General features: G+C 32.4%; 1 protein-coding gene across 1 annotated transcript in view; it reads left to right on the top strand.

The window, feature by feature from the left end:
- Window positions 1-2,863: 2,863 nt before the first annotated feature.
- LOC118197576 (uncharacterized) overlaps window positions 2,864-18,459 on the top strand; it is a 138,955-nt gene continuing 123,359 nt past the window's right edge. The window contains exon 1 of the mRNA XM_035369107.2: window positions 2,864-3,023. Within this exon, the coding sequence (XP_035224998.1) occupies window positions 3,000-3,023 (24 nt within the window). The 5' untranslated portion in view covers window positions 2,864-2,999. The remainder of the gene's footprint in view (window positions 3,024-18,459) is intronic.

The following is an 18,459-nucleotide window of genomic DNA, read 5'->3' on the forward strand; positions in this document are numbered from 1 at the left end:
GTCGTTTTTGTTTATTGTAGCATCGTTTCCAATAAGTAACTAATTTAAGTTCAATGCTTAGTTTTTTATGATTAGTGAATTTTCGTCTGCATGCATTAATGGTCGTCACCTGTGCATCCATATTGGTTTTAACTTTCAATCGTGATATTCAACAAATTATAGGAGGTTTTGAAAACTTCGTTATGAAATAGCTCTTCTGTTAAATATTTTCCTCAAGTATAAGTTGGATTAGACTAAGATATGATCTTTTTGGGGGGTTTTAACAGTATACTTAGATCTGCGTATCTGTGTATAGCCGACAGATAGATTTTGCTGCAAAAATTCAGAAAAAAATCGAAAATCCGTTTTGAGCTCTGTAAATTGGACTGTACATCGGCCAAAATTCGAATAATGTGTTATGTAACTTGGATTTATTTATCTGAAGGTGACTACGAAGTCCATACTATTCTCCAGAATAAGCCAGAAACGATTATACGATCGTTCAAAAAATATTGCAGCAGTAGTGCTATAGACGGTGCTGAAGATGATGCTATTTATGAGACAAATGACTTCGATATTAATGGTGAAATGCGGATGGATGCTATTCACCCGATTCTATTGTCTGTTGCACAAAGAAATCTCTGAAAATTGAAAGGAAAAAAAAAAAAAAACAGTTCGGATGTGAATTTTGAAAAATCTGCTATTTATGTAATTTGCTACTTATATATAGCACCATCTGTCCTTCAACAGCTTTCTGCCCATCACTCTCCTCTTGATAAAGCTATGATTTTATCGGACTCAAGTTCTATTCTTGAAGTTACCACTTGAAAAACATCGCTACACTTAAGGTACTTTCAAAAACAAAAACATCGCTACCAATTAAGGAATAGTATTTAAGGAAATGAAAACAAGTGAAAAAAAAAAACCTCTGTTCCCCTATTTTAAACGGCATTAGTGAATTTTGACTGCTGAAAGGATAGACGCGAGTTTTATGAATTTTTTGCCACATATGTCAGAGCAAAGCTTTTATTTTATTTAAGGTTTTTCCTATGCTATATCTGCACTTTGTATCTGTTGGTCAAATTGAATAAACTGTGATCTGTTTCTTTCGAATTCCGACGGAATAACTGGTATAAGTTTGGTAGGATCTCTGCCGATTCCTGGCGAGAAAATACATTAAGTACCAGAAATTTGTTTAGAATTGAACAAATAATAATATAATTAATTCAAATTATTTCAATTATTAGTATAGTTTCAAATATTCATTTCAGTGATCTATTTATTAGTCCAAAGGAGCTTTGTCCCTGAGGACTATTATTTTCGTTTTGCGATTTTGCGTTCAATCCACTTTTCAAACTGTTGCCACCAAATGTTAGAGTCCTGCATTATCTTTGAAGAAATTAAATAATAAAAAATCTGCATAAATCTATGTATATTTTTCGCATTGTGATAAAACAACGATACATAGAGCCATCGAATTTTGAATGACGTAATCCTCCTGCGAATATGGACATCTGGAAAAGCCCTAATTTGGAATCTGGAATTTTTTTTATAATCTTATTTCATATTTTGTCAGGCATTAAAGAATTTTTAAGTAACAAATTCAACGATTTCAAAGCGAGCAATGGCAACACTGTACGGTAAAAGAAAACATTTTTATCTCCAGTACCGCAAATTCTAAAGATATGCTCATTTAAAAATTATTTTGCGACATTGCTGTTGAACTTAATTTTATGGTTTAAGTGCAAAGAACATGATACTTAATAAATAAAGGATCTTGTGATACTGCTGTTGAATTGGATTTTAGGATATAAGTGCGGTGAATATAATATTTAATAAATAAAGGTAAAACACGAAACGTTAAAAAAAATTCCTTTGGACGTAATTCAAAATCTGAAACCTTTAAGATTTTTTTAAATTTGTGAATAATTTTGAACGCCTATATAAGCTGACCCATATTTTTAAGCAGAGACAAAATCTGTTAAAAATTCTCAGCTTAGGCATAGAAATGCACGATATTTCAATAAACTATATGAGATTTTCAAAACTTTATTTTAGAATCGTTTTTGTTGTTACTAATATCACTTGCCTGAGAAAGGTCAGCACGAGCTCACGATATTCATCGTGACCAGGACTCAAATACGCCTGTCCTTAAGGACCCTTGAACGACATCCAGGTGACAGCCCCGCTTCAGCTCAGTTCTGCCCGTAATTTCTGAGAGAGAGTACGCCAGGAGGGATCGGGTCCGAGAGTGTCCCACCCCTCTTCCTCTACTTCCAACCTTCCCAGATGACTTTCGGCTCGCCGCATATTTAGAGTGCCCCCAGTCTGCACAGACACTGTACCTTTACAAACATCCACGCCTTCTCCGGGATTCGAACCCGGGCCCTTCGGTACGGCAGTCAGCGTCGCTAACGGTTTATGACATTTTTCCCTTTAGGATGTGTTGAGATAATCCCACAGTAAGTTAGCAAATACCTGTGCATTAATTTTCTTCAGAAATTAGCTAAATACGACCGAATTTCATTCCAGTATCTCTCAACAAAAATATTCTTCTTTATTCAGCTATGACAAAACCTCAATCAGTTTGAGCACTTTCACTTGTGCATGTAACATGCTGCGTTTGAAAATTGCATAAACATGACGAATAATCGAGGTCGCAATCATAAAACATGCAAATAGTACATAAATGCATACTGCATCTTACTTTTTATTTTAAAAGCAAAACTCGCCTTTTCGTGCCCATTACGTTAAAGGGTCTTTTGTTCGAACAAGTTCCCAAACCATCTCGATGAAACTTTCCTTTCTTTTTTTAAAAAAACCACAAGACGATGAAGGAACAAATCCGGCAACCCTATCCTACCTGCCGTGCATTTGCTGTGCACGAGTCTTGGAAAAGTGGAATTCACGCTTGCTTGCTCTTTGAAGTTATGACTTTAGGATTGGTCAAAAGGGAAACGGCATAACAAGATACTAGACAGGACACGGACACTCCACTCTTGTCGTCGATTAGGATTAACATGGGCTTTAAAGTGCTACTCTTGGTAAGTTTTTTCCTCTGAAGTATGTCTCTAGTAAAGCCTCGAAAAAGCATCTACGTGTAAAATTTGTAAAATGGGCAAAGAAAGAATAATTCCGCTTTTTAATTTTTTGGTTCTGGAAAATATTTCACGATTTGAGGGATTATTTGCCTTTAAAAGTGTGTTCAGGAAATTTAATTTTGTTAAAAATTTACTCCTTGACTGAATGTCGTAACCATTAAATTCAGTTGTAATTAGAATTTTTGCTATTTTTTATTATATTTTTATTCATTTACCATGTGTTTAGTGAAAAAGCATAATTAGTACGAAATAAAACAGTTCTTATAGTTTTATGATATGTCTATATTTTGGAAACAGGTGCTCCCAAATGCTCTAATACTCCGTACCATAAAACTAATTTGTTTACAGACACTCTTTCGCCAATCAATTTGTTTTTGTTATGTGTTAATACATTTAATCTTTAGAATATCATTGTTTAATTAAGGAATAATTTGTTTGCATACAGTTATTTCGACTTTTTTAAACATGAGACTTTTTTAAAACATAAAAAAATTAGAGAAATGTCAAAAATGCCCAGAAATGTTAGTTTACGATGATGAATAATAATAATACTTAAACACATTATTCAAAAAAATGACTTCCATTCTTTAAATTAACTATTAATTTTAAATTAACTATTAACTATTACTAACGTAAAATCTGAAATATATACATAACTTTTTTTAGCTGTTGCCAGCTGGGAAAATTCGTTAAGTAAAAGTTTGAAACATTCTTTTAATTTTTAAGTTGTATTAATTTAAACATGTACTTAATTACGATATCGTTTATCATGTACAATGTTTGAAAAGCTTATTAATGTTTTATACTTATTGCGTCGAAAATTGCATTTCTTTATTTTTATATAAGTATGATGCACTGAATGTAAAAATTACCCTCTAGTCCATAATCTTCTTTTGTAATGCATTGTTTAACGAAATTCTGGTGTAGAGGAATTTAATATTTTAAACTAATTAAAATTTTCTTAGCTTGACGTTGGGCTTGCAAAAAAATTCAGTGCATTTCGAAGGACTTACGTTTCGAAATACGCAAAATTTTTCTCTAAACCAAAATTAATCTAAAATAAAAATTTCTTTCTTTTTAAGTTCTAGACTGACATACATGCCTTCCGTAGATAAAAAAGAATTTCAGTTGATCACGCCTCAAAATGGACCCATGTGCATCAAAATATCATGTCAATAAGTACTTAACTACTATAAGCAATACGTACAATTTTAAGACGAGGGTATTTATATTGCAGTTACGCAAAAGAATTTCAAGTACATCTCATTAGCCTTTAAACCACACCAAACGAAAGCAGTTCTACAAAGCTAGCAATATGAGGATTATATCTAATGACCAATGGCACAAAGTTGATCTCTTTCATGTTAATAACTGTATATCTATACCTGTCTCTCCCATATATTAAGTTTAATTTTACTGAAATAAATGTTGAACTGCCGTTTCTAGAAATAATATTTTTATTAATAAAAATAAATTTTTCGGACCTAAACTTAGCATGGTTTCCTTATAATTTCATTTTTTAACCATACATTAATATCCCCAAAATTATTTGATCTGAAATATGTAATCCAGTCCTCTTTTCTTCATTTTCCTATAAATTAACTAAATTAATTTTCAAGTAATTAAAAATAGCAATAGGGAAAATAAATTTCATGAACACTGTAGGTAATGTCGGTTTTTTAATCTTAAAAATATAGTAAAGTTTGTGAATTTATGAAAAAATGCTCAATGTTCATTAATCATTATGTTCAATGGAAATAATTTTATTTTCACAGTTTATTAAACTGGGCGTTGCTTATATCAAGATCTAAAGTAGATTTTTTGACTTCGGTTTAAAGTTATTTTCTCGTCGCTTTTATTTCCTACTAGAAAATACTAATATTAAATACATAATATTTGGATTTTTAGATATTCTTCCAAATTCTGACTAATAACTGCAAAATTTATATTTACATAGGAATCAGGGTGATAGAAAAATTAAGAACGCTATTTTTAACATTTAACGTATTATAGTTCTTGTTACTATCTCAAAGAATTCACGTTAGTATGTGGACTTACACCTAGATCTCTGTCAAGTCCTTATAAACTTTTATATGCTGTGATTATGGACAAAATGGCTCCCCTCATGAACTTTATAAACTGCAATAAACCAATATATCTGAAATAACCCATGGACACCTACCTCTTTTGCGTTATTATTACAATTCGTTTTAACATCGTGTTGCCAGTACGAATTTATAATTATCTCATTATGTTTATCTGTTTATTAATTATGTTCATCTCCTATTTTTGTTGCACCAAATCAGATGTTCAATTTATCTTGTGAATCTCAAATTGTGTTCCAAATATTTTGTAATCTAAGACACAATAACGCGCCGAATAAATACTAATTCAGAAGTCAAACAACAAAAATCAGCGTTATATTTACAAAATTTTCACAGGACTAGTTTCGATGGTTTTACCGAACCACCATCTTCAGCTGCAAAACCGCAAAATTTTTGCAGCTGAAGATGGTGGTTCGGTAAAACCATCGAAACTAGTCCTGTGAAAATTTTGTAAATATAACGCTGATTTTTGTTGTTTGACTTCTGAATTAGTATTTTGTAATCTACTTATATCCTGCATCTTTATCTTAATTAAATACTGGATTCAGGGCGTACTGTGGGATTGCACGATATACCATAATAGGCAAACTCTAGACCTTTTGGAAAGCTTCAGTCTATGTAAATTCCTATAAAATCCCCCCCTCTTTTTTTTATAGAGTTAGTATGGGAAGGCATTACCAGTTGGCCTATGGTACATCGCTGGTGTCCGCCATACTTTTACCTTTACCTTTACGTATCAATAAAAAGTATGATGCAAGTAATAAGAAAGCAGTGTTGCAATATTTTAGTAAAATTTTGCTTTACACTTATTACATGTAATATTTGTTAGAGCTTTTATTTGTAATTAGAATGAAATAAAACTGCTAATCAGAAACCACTCTGTTTCTATTTTGATTATTATTTCTTAAAGTAGAAATTACTACAAATTTTTGAGTTAAACCAGAATACAGTACCTTTATTTTCGTTCACGATTATTACCGCTCTTCAGATTAAAGTTAAGAATATTTGCTATCGTTGATTATTATTACATTAAAGTATTCTATACTTTCGGTAGAACCAAAGAATAGAATTCCGTTTTTATTCATGATTTTTATTGCCGTTGAATTTAAAATGAAGGATAATTGTTACAATTAGGTATTATTATATAACTTATAAAATATTATATAGTTTTCAGTTAAACCAGAATACAGAATTTCTTTTTCATTTGTCATTCTTATTGCCCCTGAAGTAAAAAAAATAATAATTTAGATTACTGTTCATTATTATTAAACCAGAATGTACAATATAGTTTTCATTCTTCATTCTTATCGCTGTCCCGCATACTAAATTATTGTAAACCAGAATGGAGTTATATTTTCGTTCATGAATATTATTATTGGTGTTCAGTTTAAAAATGAAGAATAATTAATTTTATTGATTCTTATGATATGAAGGATTGTACACTTTACATCACTGTGGATAATTAAGTCAAACTAGAATATAAAATTTCGATTTCGCTGATGATCCTGATTGCTGTTCAGCTTAAAAATGAGAATTGCTATTGCTGATTATTATTACATAAAATATTGTACACTTTTCATTCAATTTCTAAATTAGGTTTTCTTTCAAAATTCTTATCGCTATTCAACTAAAACGTAGAATAATCATTATTATTGATTATAATTACATAAAGTATTGTATACTTTCGTTGAAACGGAATGGCTTTTGGTAGAATTTTGTTTTCATTTTCGTTCATGTTTCTTATCGCTGTTAATTTAAAACGAAGAATAATTGCTATTATTGACTATTATTGCATAAAGCTTAAAATATTATATACTTTAAAGTTAAATCAGAATGTAGAATTTAATTTTTATTTATGACTAACGTAAGTATCGGAGGCCAGTTAAGTTAATTGAGAGTAATGCATCTAACAGCAGAGAGAACGATACCGTTGTAATCCTTCTGTAATAACAAGGCAAAAAATAAGATTCATAGTCATGCATTTTTCACTCTGGTGCGATATGAAACCCACTTAAAAATTGTCGATAGAAAAATAAGCTTAATTCTCTCTCATTATATTGGCAAAAATAGCACGAAGTTTTTAATGATTTTCGTCTTTCTAATGGAATGGTCATAAAAGCTCAAGCTCCATCCAATATTTCATCTATATTCAGTTTTAGTCGATTAAATGTGGCAAACAATTTTCCATAATTGTTCAAAAATCCATAAAACGCGAAAAAACAATTAGACATTCTTCTTTACAGATTTTGTAAATTTTACAAATTTTTTGGTTAACTAACTCTACGATTTGAAAGTGAGCAATAGCAACACTTTTCGAAATAAAGCATTTTTATCTCCAACGCGTGAGACTGCTGCCACTCGGAAATATAAGTGCGAAAATTAGCGCTTTCAAAATTTTTAATTAGTATTTCGGCTGATCAAAGTCGTACGAAGATGGATAAAAAGTCGAAATGGCTTCCCACGAATTTTTGGAATTGGAAAAAATGTATTTAATGTTTGGTAATGCTGTTTTTATTTCATCGCAAAACTTAGAAATTTTTTATTTTAACTCTAGGATTTGAAAGCGATCAGTGGCAACAACTTTCGAAATAAAGCATATTTTCATCTCCAACTTGCGAGACTGTCGCCACTCAGAAAAATGACGGCGAAAATTATCGTTTTTCCGAGTTTTTAATTAATATCTCTGATTTTAGTTACTTTTTTTTTTTTTTTTTTTTAAATGTGGACGTCGACCTTTTGCAGGACCCAGAAAAGAATTGTAGAAAAGTTGGTGAAAATAGCTACAGTAGTGACTGAGTTACTGGGAGGACAACCAAACACACAGACTTTTTTCTTTATATATGTTAATCAGAAAATACGAGTATGTTATAATTTTTCTGATTCTGTTTTAACCGCATTTATGATTCCAAAGGGCGCTTTTGAATATACGTTTGCGAATCTGTTTTGATACTCTGCAAGTTACAAATTTCAAAAGAGCTATAAAATGTGTTTGCTATATTTTTACAGCGTGAATAATTACGTATTAAGTGACAATCGCAGTTAAAAAAAAGTTTTGTGATCTCAGTATTCCATTTCAGTGAAAAGATTTGTTGAAAATTTAAGGCATAAAGTAAAATTAATTTAGCTTTATGAGAACACTTTAAAAAGGGTACTTTTTAATAATTCCATTTTAGTGCAATTAAATAACAAAAATTATAAAATTTCCAATCCGCTATTTTGTTCTGGATTTCTTATTATTCACTTAATTCTTTTGCTTTGTTATTTCAACTGGCATAGACAATTTAGCGTCAAAAGCGATGTAATCTTTCGATTGAACATCTTTTTAAATCTTTGAAGAGGTAATTTACTTTTACTCCGTCAAAACATTTTCTAGAACAAACTTTAAATTTCAACTTTAAAAGCTAGCGGTTTTCCGGTTCAATTATTGTTGAAAGAAAATGGCCTAGTTTGCCACTTATGTCATCTTAATATAAACTTCGGAAGATGAAAGATTTTCTTTGCTTCATAAAACTTTTCCAGAAAACTTTCTGAAATTGAAAATTTTTCTTGATAGATTACTGCAAGAGATAAGCAAATAAATTTGCCGTTTTCTCAAAAAAATATTTTTCTCTTGATAATAACTTTATATTTGAAAGCAGAACGCAATCATAAATATGAGCAATAATCGAAATTTTCAAATCATATCCATTTGACATTTATGAATTATTTCTCTAGAAATTCTCTAAAATTAAAATTATTTTTCTTAGTTAACTATTTAAACTTAATTTCTCGAATTTCATTAGAAATATATTTCTCCTTCAATATATTGGCGGGACGGCAAGAATACATAAAAACTGAAAACATCTTCATTAAAAATTTCTAAAATACAGAAAAACTATAACACCAAATACAGTTGAAAACAATTTAAAAAACAATTTTTACAATTAAAATTAAGAGTTCCTACGCGAAAACAAGCTATTCGGCCAGCGGATAAGAAGACAGATTTTTCGATGCACAAAACTGAAAGTTTACTTTTGGTCCCACTCAGCCAAAAGACACTGAAGGTGCACAAACTGACTTAATTCATTATTCTGCTAAGAGTTTCAAATGTAAACAAATGGCGGAATCGTTGGGCTTAGTTAGACTTAAACAACGTTTAAATTGTTGATGATTCAACTTTTACATGGAGATTAACTAAAGGCATAAGAACCTTAACCAGAATATAAGAACAACATAATTCAATCACTTTTAAAGCAAAAAATGCATATTTATGTATATATATCTTGTGCGGCCGATCGCTACATAAGAGGGAGGTGCACAACTAGGTGTTATAGCAGTCCTATATAGAAAATTTCAGAGTTCTACGGCTAATCATTTTTGAGTTATACGATGTACATACATACGTACGTAGATACGTCACGAAAAATTCCTTCTGAATCCGTTTTAAATCCATTATGGGAAAAAAGAGTCCTTTATTCTGTCCGTACGTACAGATGTCTGGCAAAAAAATTGTCTAAATGAATTCCACAGCTCCCTAAATTGATATTTGTCGTTGAAATATGATACCCGAAATTTTTCGCGATAACAATACCTCCTTTAATTCATACAAGGAAGTAAAAATGAAATGCGTCGGGACATTTAGTAAGCTTATTACCGAGAATATGGAACTGTTTTTCCACGTGGTACTAATATTTCTGATTCTTTTTGCTCTCCGTCATTTGTAATGAATTAGTATTTAGTATAGAATCCTGATAATTCGAGGTTTTATGCTGAATTCGTACGTATAATATACTAATTTTTTGCCTCCTTAAAATTCTAACAATTTTCCTGTGAATACTGTACCCCGCTCAGGCAGTCAACACAAAATTATTTTTACTGATGATGTAAGGACCATCGAAACAGCCCTTGGGAACTGAATAGCAAGAAATACAGTATATGGCAGCATTATGCTAGTGAGGCAATTGTAAGGCATTTGTAATAAAGAAACAAAGGATCTCTCTATGAAAGCAATCTTCTAAAGGACAGGCTGAAGAAATTTCAAATGAAAAAAGCAATACAAAATTATGTGCTTTTTTTACTTCCTTGTACGAAGTAAAAAGGAAGTATTGTAATCTCGAAAAGTTTCAGGCAGCATATTTCAACGAAAATATCCCACTTTGACCTCTTTCAAATGCAATTTAATGATGTATTTCCGTGATATCTGTATGTAAGGACAGAATAAAACACTCTTTTCCTCCAAAAAAATTATAAAACTGCTTTAAAATGAATTCTGAAGAGAATTTTTCGTGGCGTCTGTACGAACGTATGTACGTACGTGCATAAGTACGTATCTCGCATAACTCAAAAACGAGTAGCCTCAGAACGTTGAAATTGTGTATATAGGACTGCTATAACATGTAGATATGCAACTCGTATTTTGGTCGCAATCGGCCGCACCAAACGTATATAAATATATTTATATATATATCCACTCTGTTACCCGGCTCAGTGATTTCAGTTTCTTTACTCTTACATATTTGTAAATTGTACATTTTTTGCTTTAAAAATGATTGAATTATGTTGTTTTTATCTTCGGGTTAAGGTTTTCATGCCTTTAGTAAATCTGCAAGCAATATTTGTAGAATTATCAACAATTTTAAAATTGTGTAAGTGCCGCTAAGCCTAATAATGTTTTTGATGGCGGCCATTGCTCTTGTTTATATTTGAAACAGCAGGATAGCGAATTTGTTGCCAATCTAGAGAAACTTAGCTTCGCAACAACAAACATAATGGCTTCATTTATTATTTAAATCATGCTTAATCCTTTCTGGAATTTTTTCGAGGAAATATGCGTTTAAGATTTACTTCGTAATTTTTAATACAGATATTTTGAGTCTTTATGTATTTTTGCCTTGTCGCGAAGTAGAAACTGAATTAATTGAATGAGAAATACTCAATCGTCTGGGAAAAACTGTTTCTTTTTTGTTTTGTTTTCTTAATTTCTTTTATACATCGTTCTAGCTTTGTTATAGTATTTGAATAGAACATGTGGCAAAGATTAGATAATTCTTTAAATGATATAAATTTTGTGCATTCTGAGTTATAATATGAACGAAACATAATACTGTTAAGTAAACCTAGCGCCAGAGTGTCGCTATGGTAAACAAAGTGAATTTTAAAGAATCCATTTATTCTATTGTGATTTATACGGTGTCGGCGAAGTAGGTTTAATTCAATCTAATAAGTTTAAATGAAATACAAGAAAAAATGCGTATAATTTAATATTCCGTACAAGGAAGTCATGTGGCGTACACATCAGATTTAAAAAAAAAAATAAAGGCAACTTTTTTCCTATCCCTCATTAATCAAAATTACAGGGCCTTCTTATTTTTATGACAATTTTGAATCTTCGATACATTTGGATATTCAAGGTTACACAGGATAAAATGCTTAGATATTCTCTTCCATCGCTTTCATTAGAATGCTTAGAGTTTAGTTTAGTTTAGTTTAGTTTAGTGACGGAGGACGCGAGCACCATCTCTCTACCATAGCGGTTAATTGGTATAGCACCGCGTCCCCCTTTATCTAAAGTGACGCAAGATGGTATGGGGAAGGGAGGGGGCGCACGAAATCCCCAGAACAGTCGCCGAGACCCAGCATATATTTTGAATGTCATGTAATAGAAAGAAAGAAATAAAAAAAATGAATTAAGATAAAATTAAAAATTTAAAATTTAAAAAAAAATGCCAAACAAGGGCCATGGCAGATAAGTACTTTGCCAGAATTAGTGCTTTAAGTGACATACATATGCAGTATAGTATTATATGAGACATTCAATGATACATGATATGTGATATTACGTGAAATATTACTGGATGATACTCAATGGTACTGACATTGGTTAGTGGTATAAGTATAACATTTAGACTGTTGCATACCACACGATTCATGAAAACTATATATAACATGAATCTTGAAGACATGACTATATACTACATAGGGACTACAGACCACATACTACATAGAGGTTAAAGGCTACATACTGCAAAAGGACTACATGATATAAGAGACTAAGAGATGGCAATAATTAAAATAATCATGATTTTGCACGATATAACATATTGCTGCATTATATATGGTATAAAGATATAAAGCTATATGAAAAGTAACTTTGAATGATATACATGATGCAGGATAGCTTATTATGCCTGATATCATATGATGCGAATGATACCAAAAATAATATGCTGTATGACACCACGCAAGGCATAATGCAACATGGTAGATAATACTAGTGATACTATAATACAGCATGATTTTACATTATTCTACAAATACATTTATACTGTATAATTACATGATTATATGATGCCACATACATAGAATAACTTAGTACATGATATGTACTAAATAACAGGCGATTCCGTTGAGACTATGTTACTATTTGAAACTACTTAACAGACATGATGCATTTATTACTGCATAAAATTACGCCGAAGAGAGTATAACCTAGCATAATACACAATAGACATATCATAATACTATATAAAATAATGCAACATAATACCACATAATACTAAATGATACTACACAATACCACATGATACATACAGGATACTTCCATTACCACGCATTACTTTGTGTGACAACAGGATTGTATGGACGATACCATGTTCCTACATAAAACTAATGGCATAACGTTATATGATACTTTCGCGGTGTAACGCAGCATACTCGGCGCATACCTTCATACCAGCATACCTTCGTGGTATAACAGTTAGCACATTCGGTGCGCATTCAAGAGGACCGGATTAGCCTAATGACTCTACAGTGGCGCCCGAACTGAAAGGTGGTGGATGATGATTCTTCACCACCAGGATTTGGCGATTTGGTCCCCTAAAGACCAGTCGCTTTTTAAGGCTTCGTGTTGTAACGGTTAGCACACTCGGTGCGGTTTCTTAAGGTTCAGGTTCGAGTCCCAGGGAGGCACTGCATATTTTTTATGTCTTCAGCATCAAAAAAACCTAATGTCTTTGCATTGTGTTGCTATAGAACAAAAGTGTTAAGTAATAAATTAAGCTGCAGTAAAAGAACTTAAAAAGTATTTATATTTGTGATGTAGCCGTTCCTCAATAAACACTAATGCCGGCTAGCTTTAAAAAGGATTTATTAACAGAGCGCACAGGAACGGTTACAAACAAAAGAAATATACATAAAAATGAAACATATCAAATGGAACATCAAACATTTGAATAACATAGTAAACGATCATCATGGCGGCTAGAGGTCGACTGACGTTTTTTCATATCGCCACGAGATGGCGTTTAAATAAAATAGTTCGGTTACAGTTCATGAGTTCATGGCGTGAATAAAATACTTCAATTACACTTAAATAGGTCTGTTACATCCTCCCCCTCTGACTTCGTAGACGTCTCGACAAGAAGTCAGGAACTGACATTTGTCCACTTTGTGCAGCGGGCGGAGAATCATATGAACGGGCTCCAGTTGATGATTCGATGTGCTAGCAGCACGGTATGACAATTTTAATTCCAGAATTGGTTTCCAGAATATTTGACCAGTAGTCCACACCTGTAAAGAAACTGAGCCGATCTCCAGCAACTAAAAGTTAAATTCGGGAGTAAGAGCTTGTTAAAGCCAAACAGAAATTCTAAACATTTTGTTGCGCCATTTTGGATTCAAATTTAGTTGGGCGCCAATGTGATGTAGCCGTTCCTAAATAGACACTAATGCCGGCTAGCTTTAAAAGGATTTATTAACAGAGCACATAGGAACGGTTACAAACAAAAGAAATATACATAAAAATGAAACATATCAAATGGAACATCAAACATTTGAATAACATAGTAAACGATCATCATGGCGGCTAGAGGTCGACTGACGTTTTTTCATATCGCCACGAGATGGCGTTTAAATAAAATAGTTCGGTTACAGTTCATGAGTTCATGGCGTGAATAAAATACTTCAATTACACTTAAATAGGTCTGTTACATCCTCCCCCTTCTGACTTCGTAGACGTCTCGACAAGAAGTCAGGAACTGACATTTGTCCACTTTGTGCAGCGGGCGGAGAATCATATGAACGGGCTCCAGTTGATGATTCGATGTGCTAGCAGCACGGTATGACAATTTTAATTCCAGAATTGGTTTCCAGAATATTTGACCAGTAGTCCACACCTGTAAAGAAACTGAGCCGATCTCCAGCAACTAAAAGTTAAATTCGGGAGTAAGAGCTTGTTAAAGCCAAACAGAAATTCTAAACATTTTGTTGCGCCATTTTGGATTCAAATTTAGTTGGGCGCCAATGTGATGTAGCCGTTCCTCAATAGACACTAATGCCGGCTAGCTTTAAAAGGATTTATTAACAGAACACACAGGAACGGTTACAAATAAAAGAAATATACATAAAAATGAAACATATACCAAATGGAACATCAAACAGTTGAATAACAGAGACAAAATAAACTAACATCATGGCGGCTGGAGTTCGACTGACGTTTTTTTCATATCGCCACGAGATGGCGTTTAAATAAAATAGTTCGGTTACAGTTCATGAGTTCATGACGTGAATAAAATAGTTCAATTACACTTAAATAGGTCTGTTACATATTGCCTTTACTGGTCCAACGAACACTTAAAGATATCTGTCAGTTTATAGTAAGTAATTTAAATATTCTCTGAACCTCTTTCATTGAATACTTAAAGCTACGAAAGATGCATACTTAAAGATATTTAAAGATTATAGTAAAGACGTACTAAGAAAAATTTCCGGAACCGATACTTTGGTACATTCTTTCAGCAGTATTGCCGGTTTTAGAAAAACTGGTTTCAGGTATTTTTCCGGACGATCATGACAAAGTTTGAGTACTAAACTGTCTCGCAGAATATCTGCAATCTTCAGGTTCTAGCTTACGAAATAATAAAAATATGCATCTTACATTTATGTATAAATCGAATACTTTTGCCACAGTTTGGTAGCCTAAATTATCTTGTGGGTGGTAAGGACTTAAATGTCTAATAATTCTGCATGAAATAATTCGGCAATCCTAATAGTCTAGCACACATGTTGAATCTTCTCGTTGTCTGTTAAATATATGAACTTCTTGTTCGTCAACATTTGCATCTGCTTTGCGGCACTTTCATTGTTGTATAATATAAAGAAATTAAATTCTGTCGTAGACGGCGAATATATGCATGATCCCAAGATGATCTGTTATGACTGCTAAACATAACTTAAAACGTTTCTCTGAGAAATCCACCAGAAGACGAAATTATTGTGTGAATTCGAAGATTTACAATGATTACCTAATTGTGAGAAATTCCGTGAATAGCGATAAGTAAATAAACAAATAATGGAATAGAAATCGATGTGAAAGATTCAGCCGTTACGACTTGACGTAAGAGTGCCGAAGCGTTAAATACGTTTGTGAAATTTGCAGAGCGTAATAATTCCTGGAGCATTGGAGAAATAATGAATTTTTACTTTCTCCATGAGTTTGTTGAAAAGATCTGTACGTTTGAAGTTAGTGATAGTTTGAGTTCTAATTTGAAAGGGCTTCTTGAACAGCAGTGCAGACAGTTCTAAAGCATAAATTGGTTTACAATTAAGGAATATTTTCGATTGCTAAAATTTTTTTAGTAGTAGTTATATGTATGTAAAAATAAAATTCCATATTCAAGAATACACTTAAAATTCTAACTGTATGTTCTTTTCATTTTTAATGGCGATGTTCTCTTATTTGAAAGTACGTGGAATTAAATCCACAGCCCCGTAGTCAAGTTGTTTTTCCCGCCTTTTCTACACGTACAGTTTTAGAATGTTCTGGAGATATTTAAAGTGAACTGGATTGGCTGACGAGGTTGACGTCATTTCTGTGAAGCTCCGCCTTTCCAGAGGCTATAAAAGGATTCGCAAAAGGAATATCGGAGCTTTTTCTTAAATGTCACGATGCAGTAAACTTCATACAAAAAGTTATTAGTAATTCTTTTTATTTACTCCGCATATCTGATTTTTGTTACCGATATTTCTCCTGAATAAAAATAAATGGATCCTGTTTTTTTAAAACTATCGTCTGATTATTTAAGCTACGACTAAAGCTGATACATAACATGTACAATTTTTTTCATAATATTTCTTCTCTTCTTTGCTTCAATGTACCGCACGCTCTCCGCAATTAAATTTGTTGCATGCGTACGGGTTCGTAATGCATTGAATACACACAGAACCGATGCTAGCTTGACAAAATATATTTTGCCAACAGGAACAATTTAACAGTTCTGGAACTTTCAACAAAAGTACTCGCACAGCTCATCTCAATAGAACAGAACACAATGAGTGGTTACCACTTAAAACTAATAAGAACGTTAAACATAATGCAGTGCAATGCTCATCCAAAACGCGAAGCCCGCAAGGAAATCTTTCAATACTTCGAAGTCAGCTCTGCGCTAAATTTTGAGAACTGATGCTATCCTTCGTCTTATGTAGTGCTGCCCCCAACCGCCGATAAATATCTAGTACCTTCCATTTATCAAAATTACTGGAAGGCGTATACGGTTAAAGTTGCATAAAAGAACCGGATACTGTTACAATGTAGAGATCAAATGCAGTACAAATAACAGTTATACAGGGATTGGACTCAAAAGTCGTTAAAGGGTGGCCATGTTTGGCAAATTTTGGCGATTTACCACCAAATTTGGCAGCAAAAGTTAGTCGCCAAAAACATCGCCATATCTCGCCAATTTAGCAAGACAACCATTTACCTCAATGTTAAATGGGCTTGCCCCGTAACCTTATTTTTCCAGCAGAGCTTCCTGTCTTAAGGCATTTCACGTCACATTATACAAAATATGCTACAATTTTTCACATAATTTGACTGAAATTATTTACACATATACAAAATTCGCAACATTATCTACCTGTAATTGTAGTGTCTTGCTGTTCGATGTACAAAAATGTTGTTTCGCAAATGGCATCGGTAAGAGAAATCTTGCCTAGATTTTCTGCATCCATAGTACAATAATATAAAAAAAAAAAAAAAAAAAAAAAAAAAAAAAAAAATCTGATGTGTACACCTCATGACTTCCTTGTATTGGAATATTAAATTATACATATTTTTTCTCGCATTTCATTTAAACTTATTGGATTGAATTAAATCTACTTCGCCGACAGCGCATAAACCACAATAGAATAAATGCATTCTTTAAAATTCACTCTAATATTTGTTTACCATAGCGACATTCTGGCGCTAGATTCACTTAACAGTATTAATAATTATATAACAGTTAAATTATATAATAATGTGATGCTTCTTTGGCAATATGAAGCAACTCCAATGATGGAACACAGCAATAACTTTTATTTAACACTAAAAAAAATGGCGACATACAAACAAGAAGAGAAGACATATTCTCACATTTAAAAAATAAATTACATTCTTCGTGCGAGAGTCGCACGAGGCACTCGAGTCTGGTTTCAAATATTGCCATTCACAAATACCTTAATGTTCATCTATTTAAATTATTTAATCTATAAGATTTTAATATTATTTAAAGCTGTTACAACCTCTCCCCCAACGGAGAGACTTTTACCGAAGGGAAAAGTTCTGTAAATTTCGAAAGTTTGTAATCTCGGCTTGCTCAAATGCTTAAAGAGAAAAGATAACTTCTCTCATAAGTTTCCAAATTTCAGGCCAAAATTTTTAAGTTTTAAACAAATATTTTTATACCACATTTAAGTAGAAAAAGATGCAAAATGATCAAATTAGTCTTCCTTTTTTCCTTGACGGCGCCTAGATTTTTTTCATGGTGGACCAGTTCCTCGGCTATAATTCACAGCAAAGCATTTCCTCAGTTCATCTGTGCCTTTTGGATAATATTCATTTGTCATTTGCTTTCGACAATTGTTTTCTTTGTCTATTAGTAGCGGCTTTGATATTAAATCAAAAGCCGAAAGATGATGATAATGCAAAATGATTCTCAGTATTAATTTCTTCATCGTTTTTCAAATTTTCGTGAAAATCTTTCACGTTTAATTCCGGTGATTTAACTTCTTCAAAGATATCTTTGGATGCTTTATTTCCTTCTTTCATCGGTTCCAAGGTCTTCTCTTCAGCTATTTTTCTTTTCCTTTGAACTCTAGTAGAGACGGCATTAACCTGGGGAGGATGATTATCAGGTCCCTTTCTTTGTTTATTCAACAGTGCAAAAGTTCGATTGCCTAATAAATACCTTCCTTTGTCGAGTTCATTTCTAATAATGGCAGCCTTAGTTATTACTCGCCCAAGATCGCAATTTAGTTCG

Source organism: Stegodyphus dumicola, chromosome 7, assembly GCF_044657685.1.
Source record: "Stegodyphus dumicola isolate Sdum_Otavi_A_Nest chromosome 7, ASM4465768v1".
Classification (NCBI taxonomy): Eukaryota; Metazoa; Arthropoda; class Arachnida; order Araneae; family Eresidae; genus Stegodyphus; species Stegodyphus dumicola.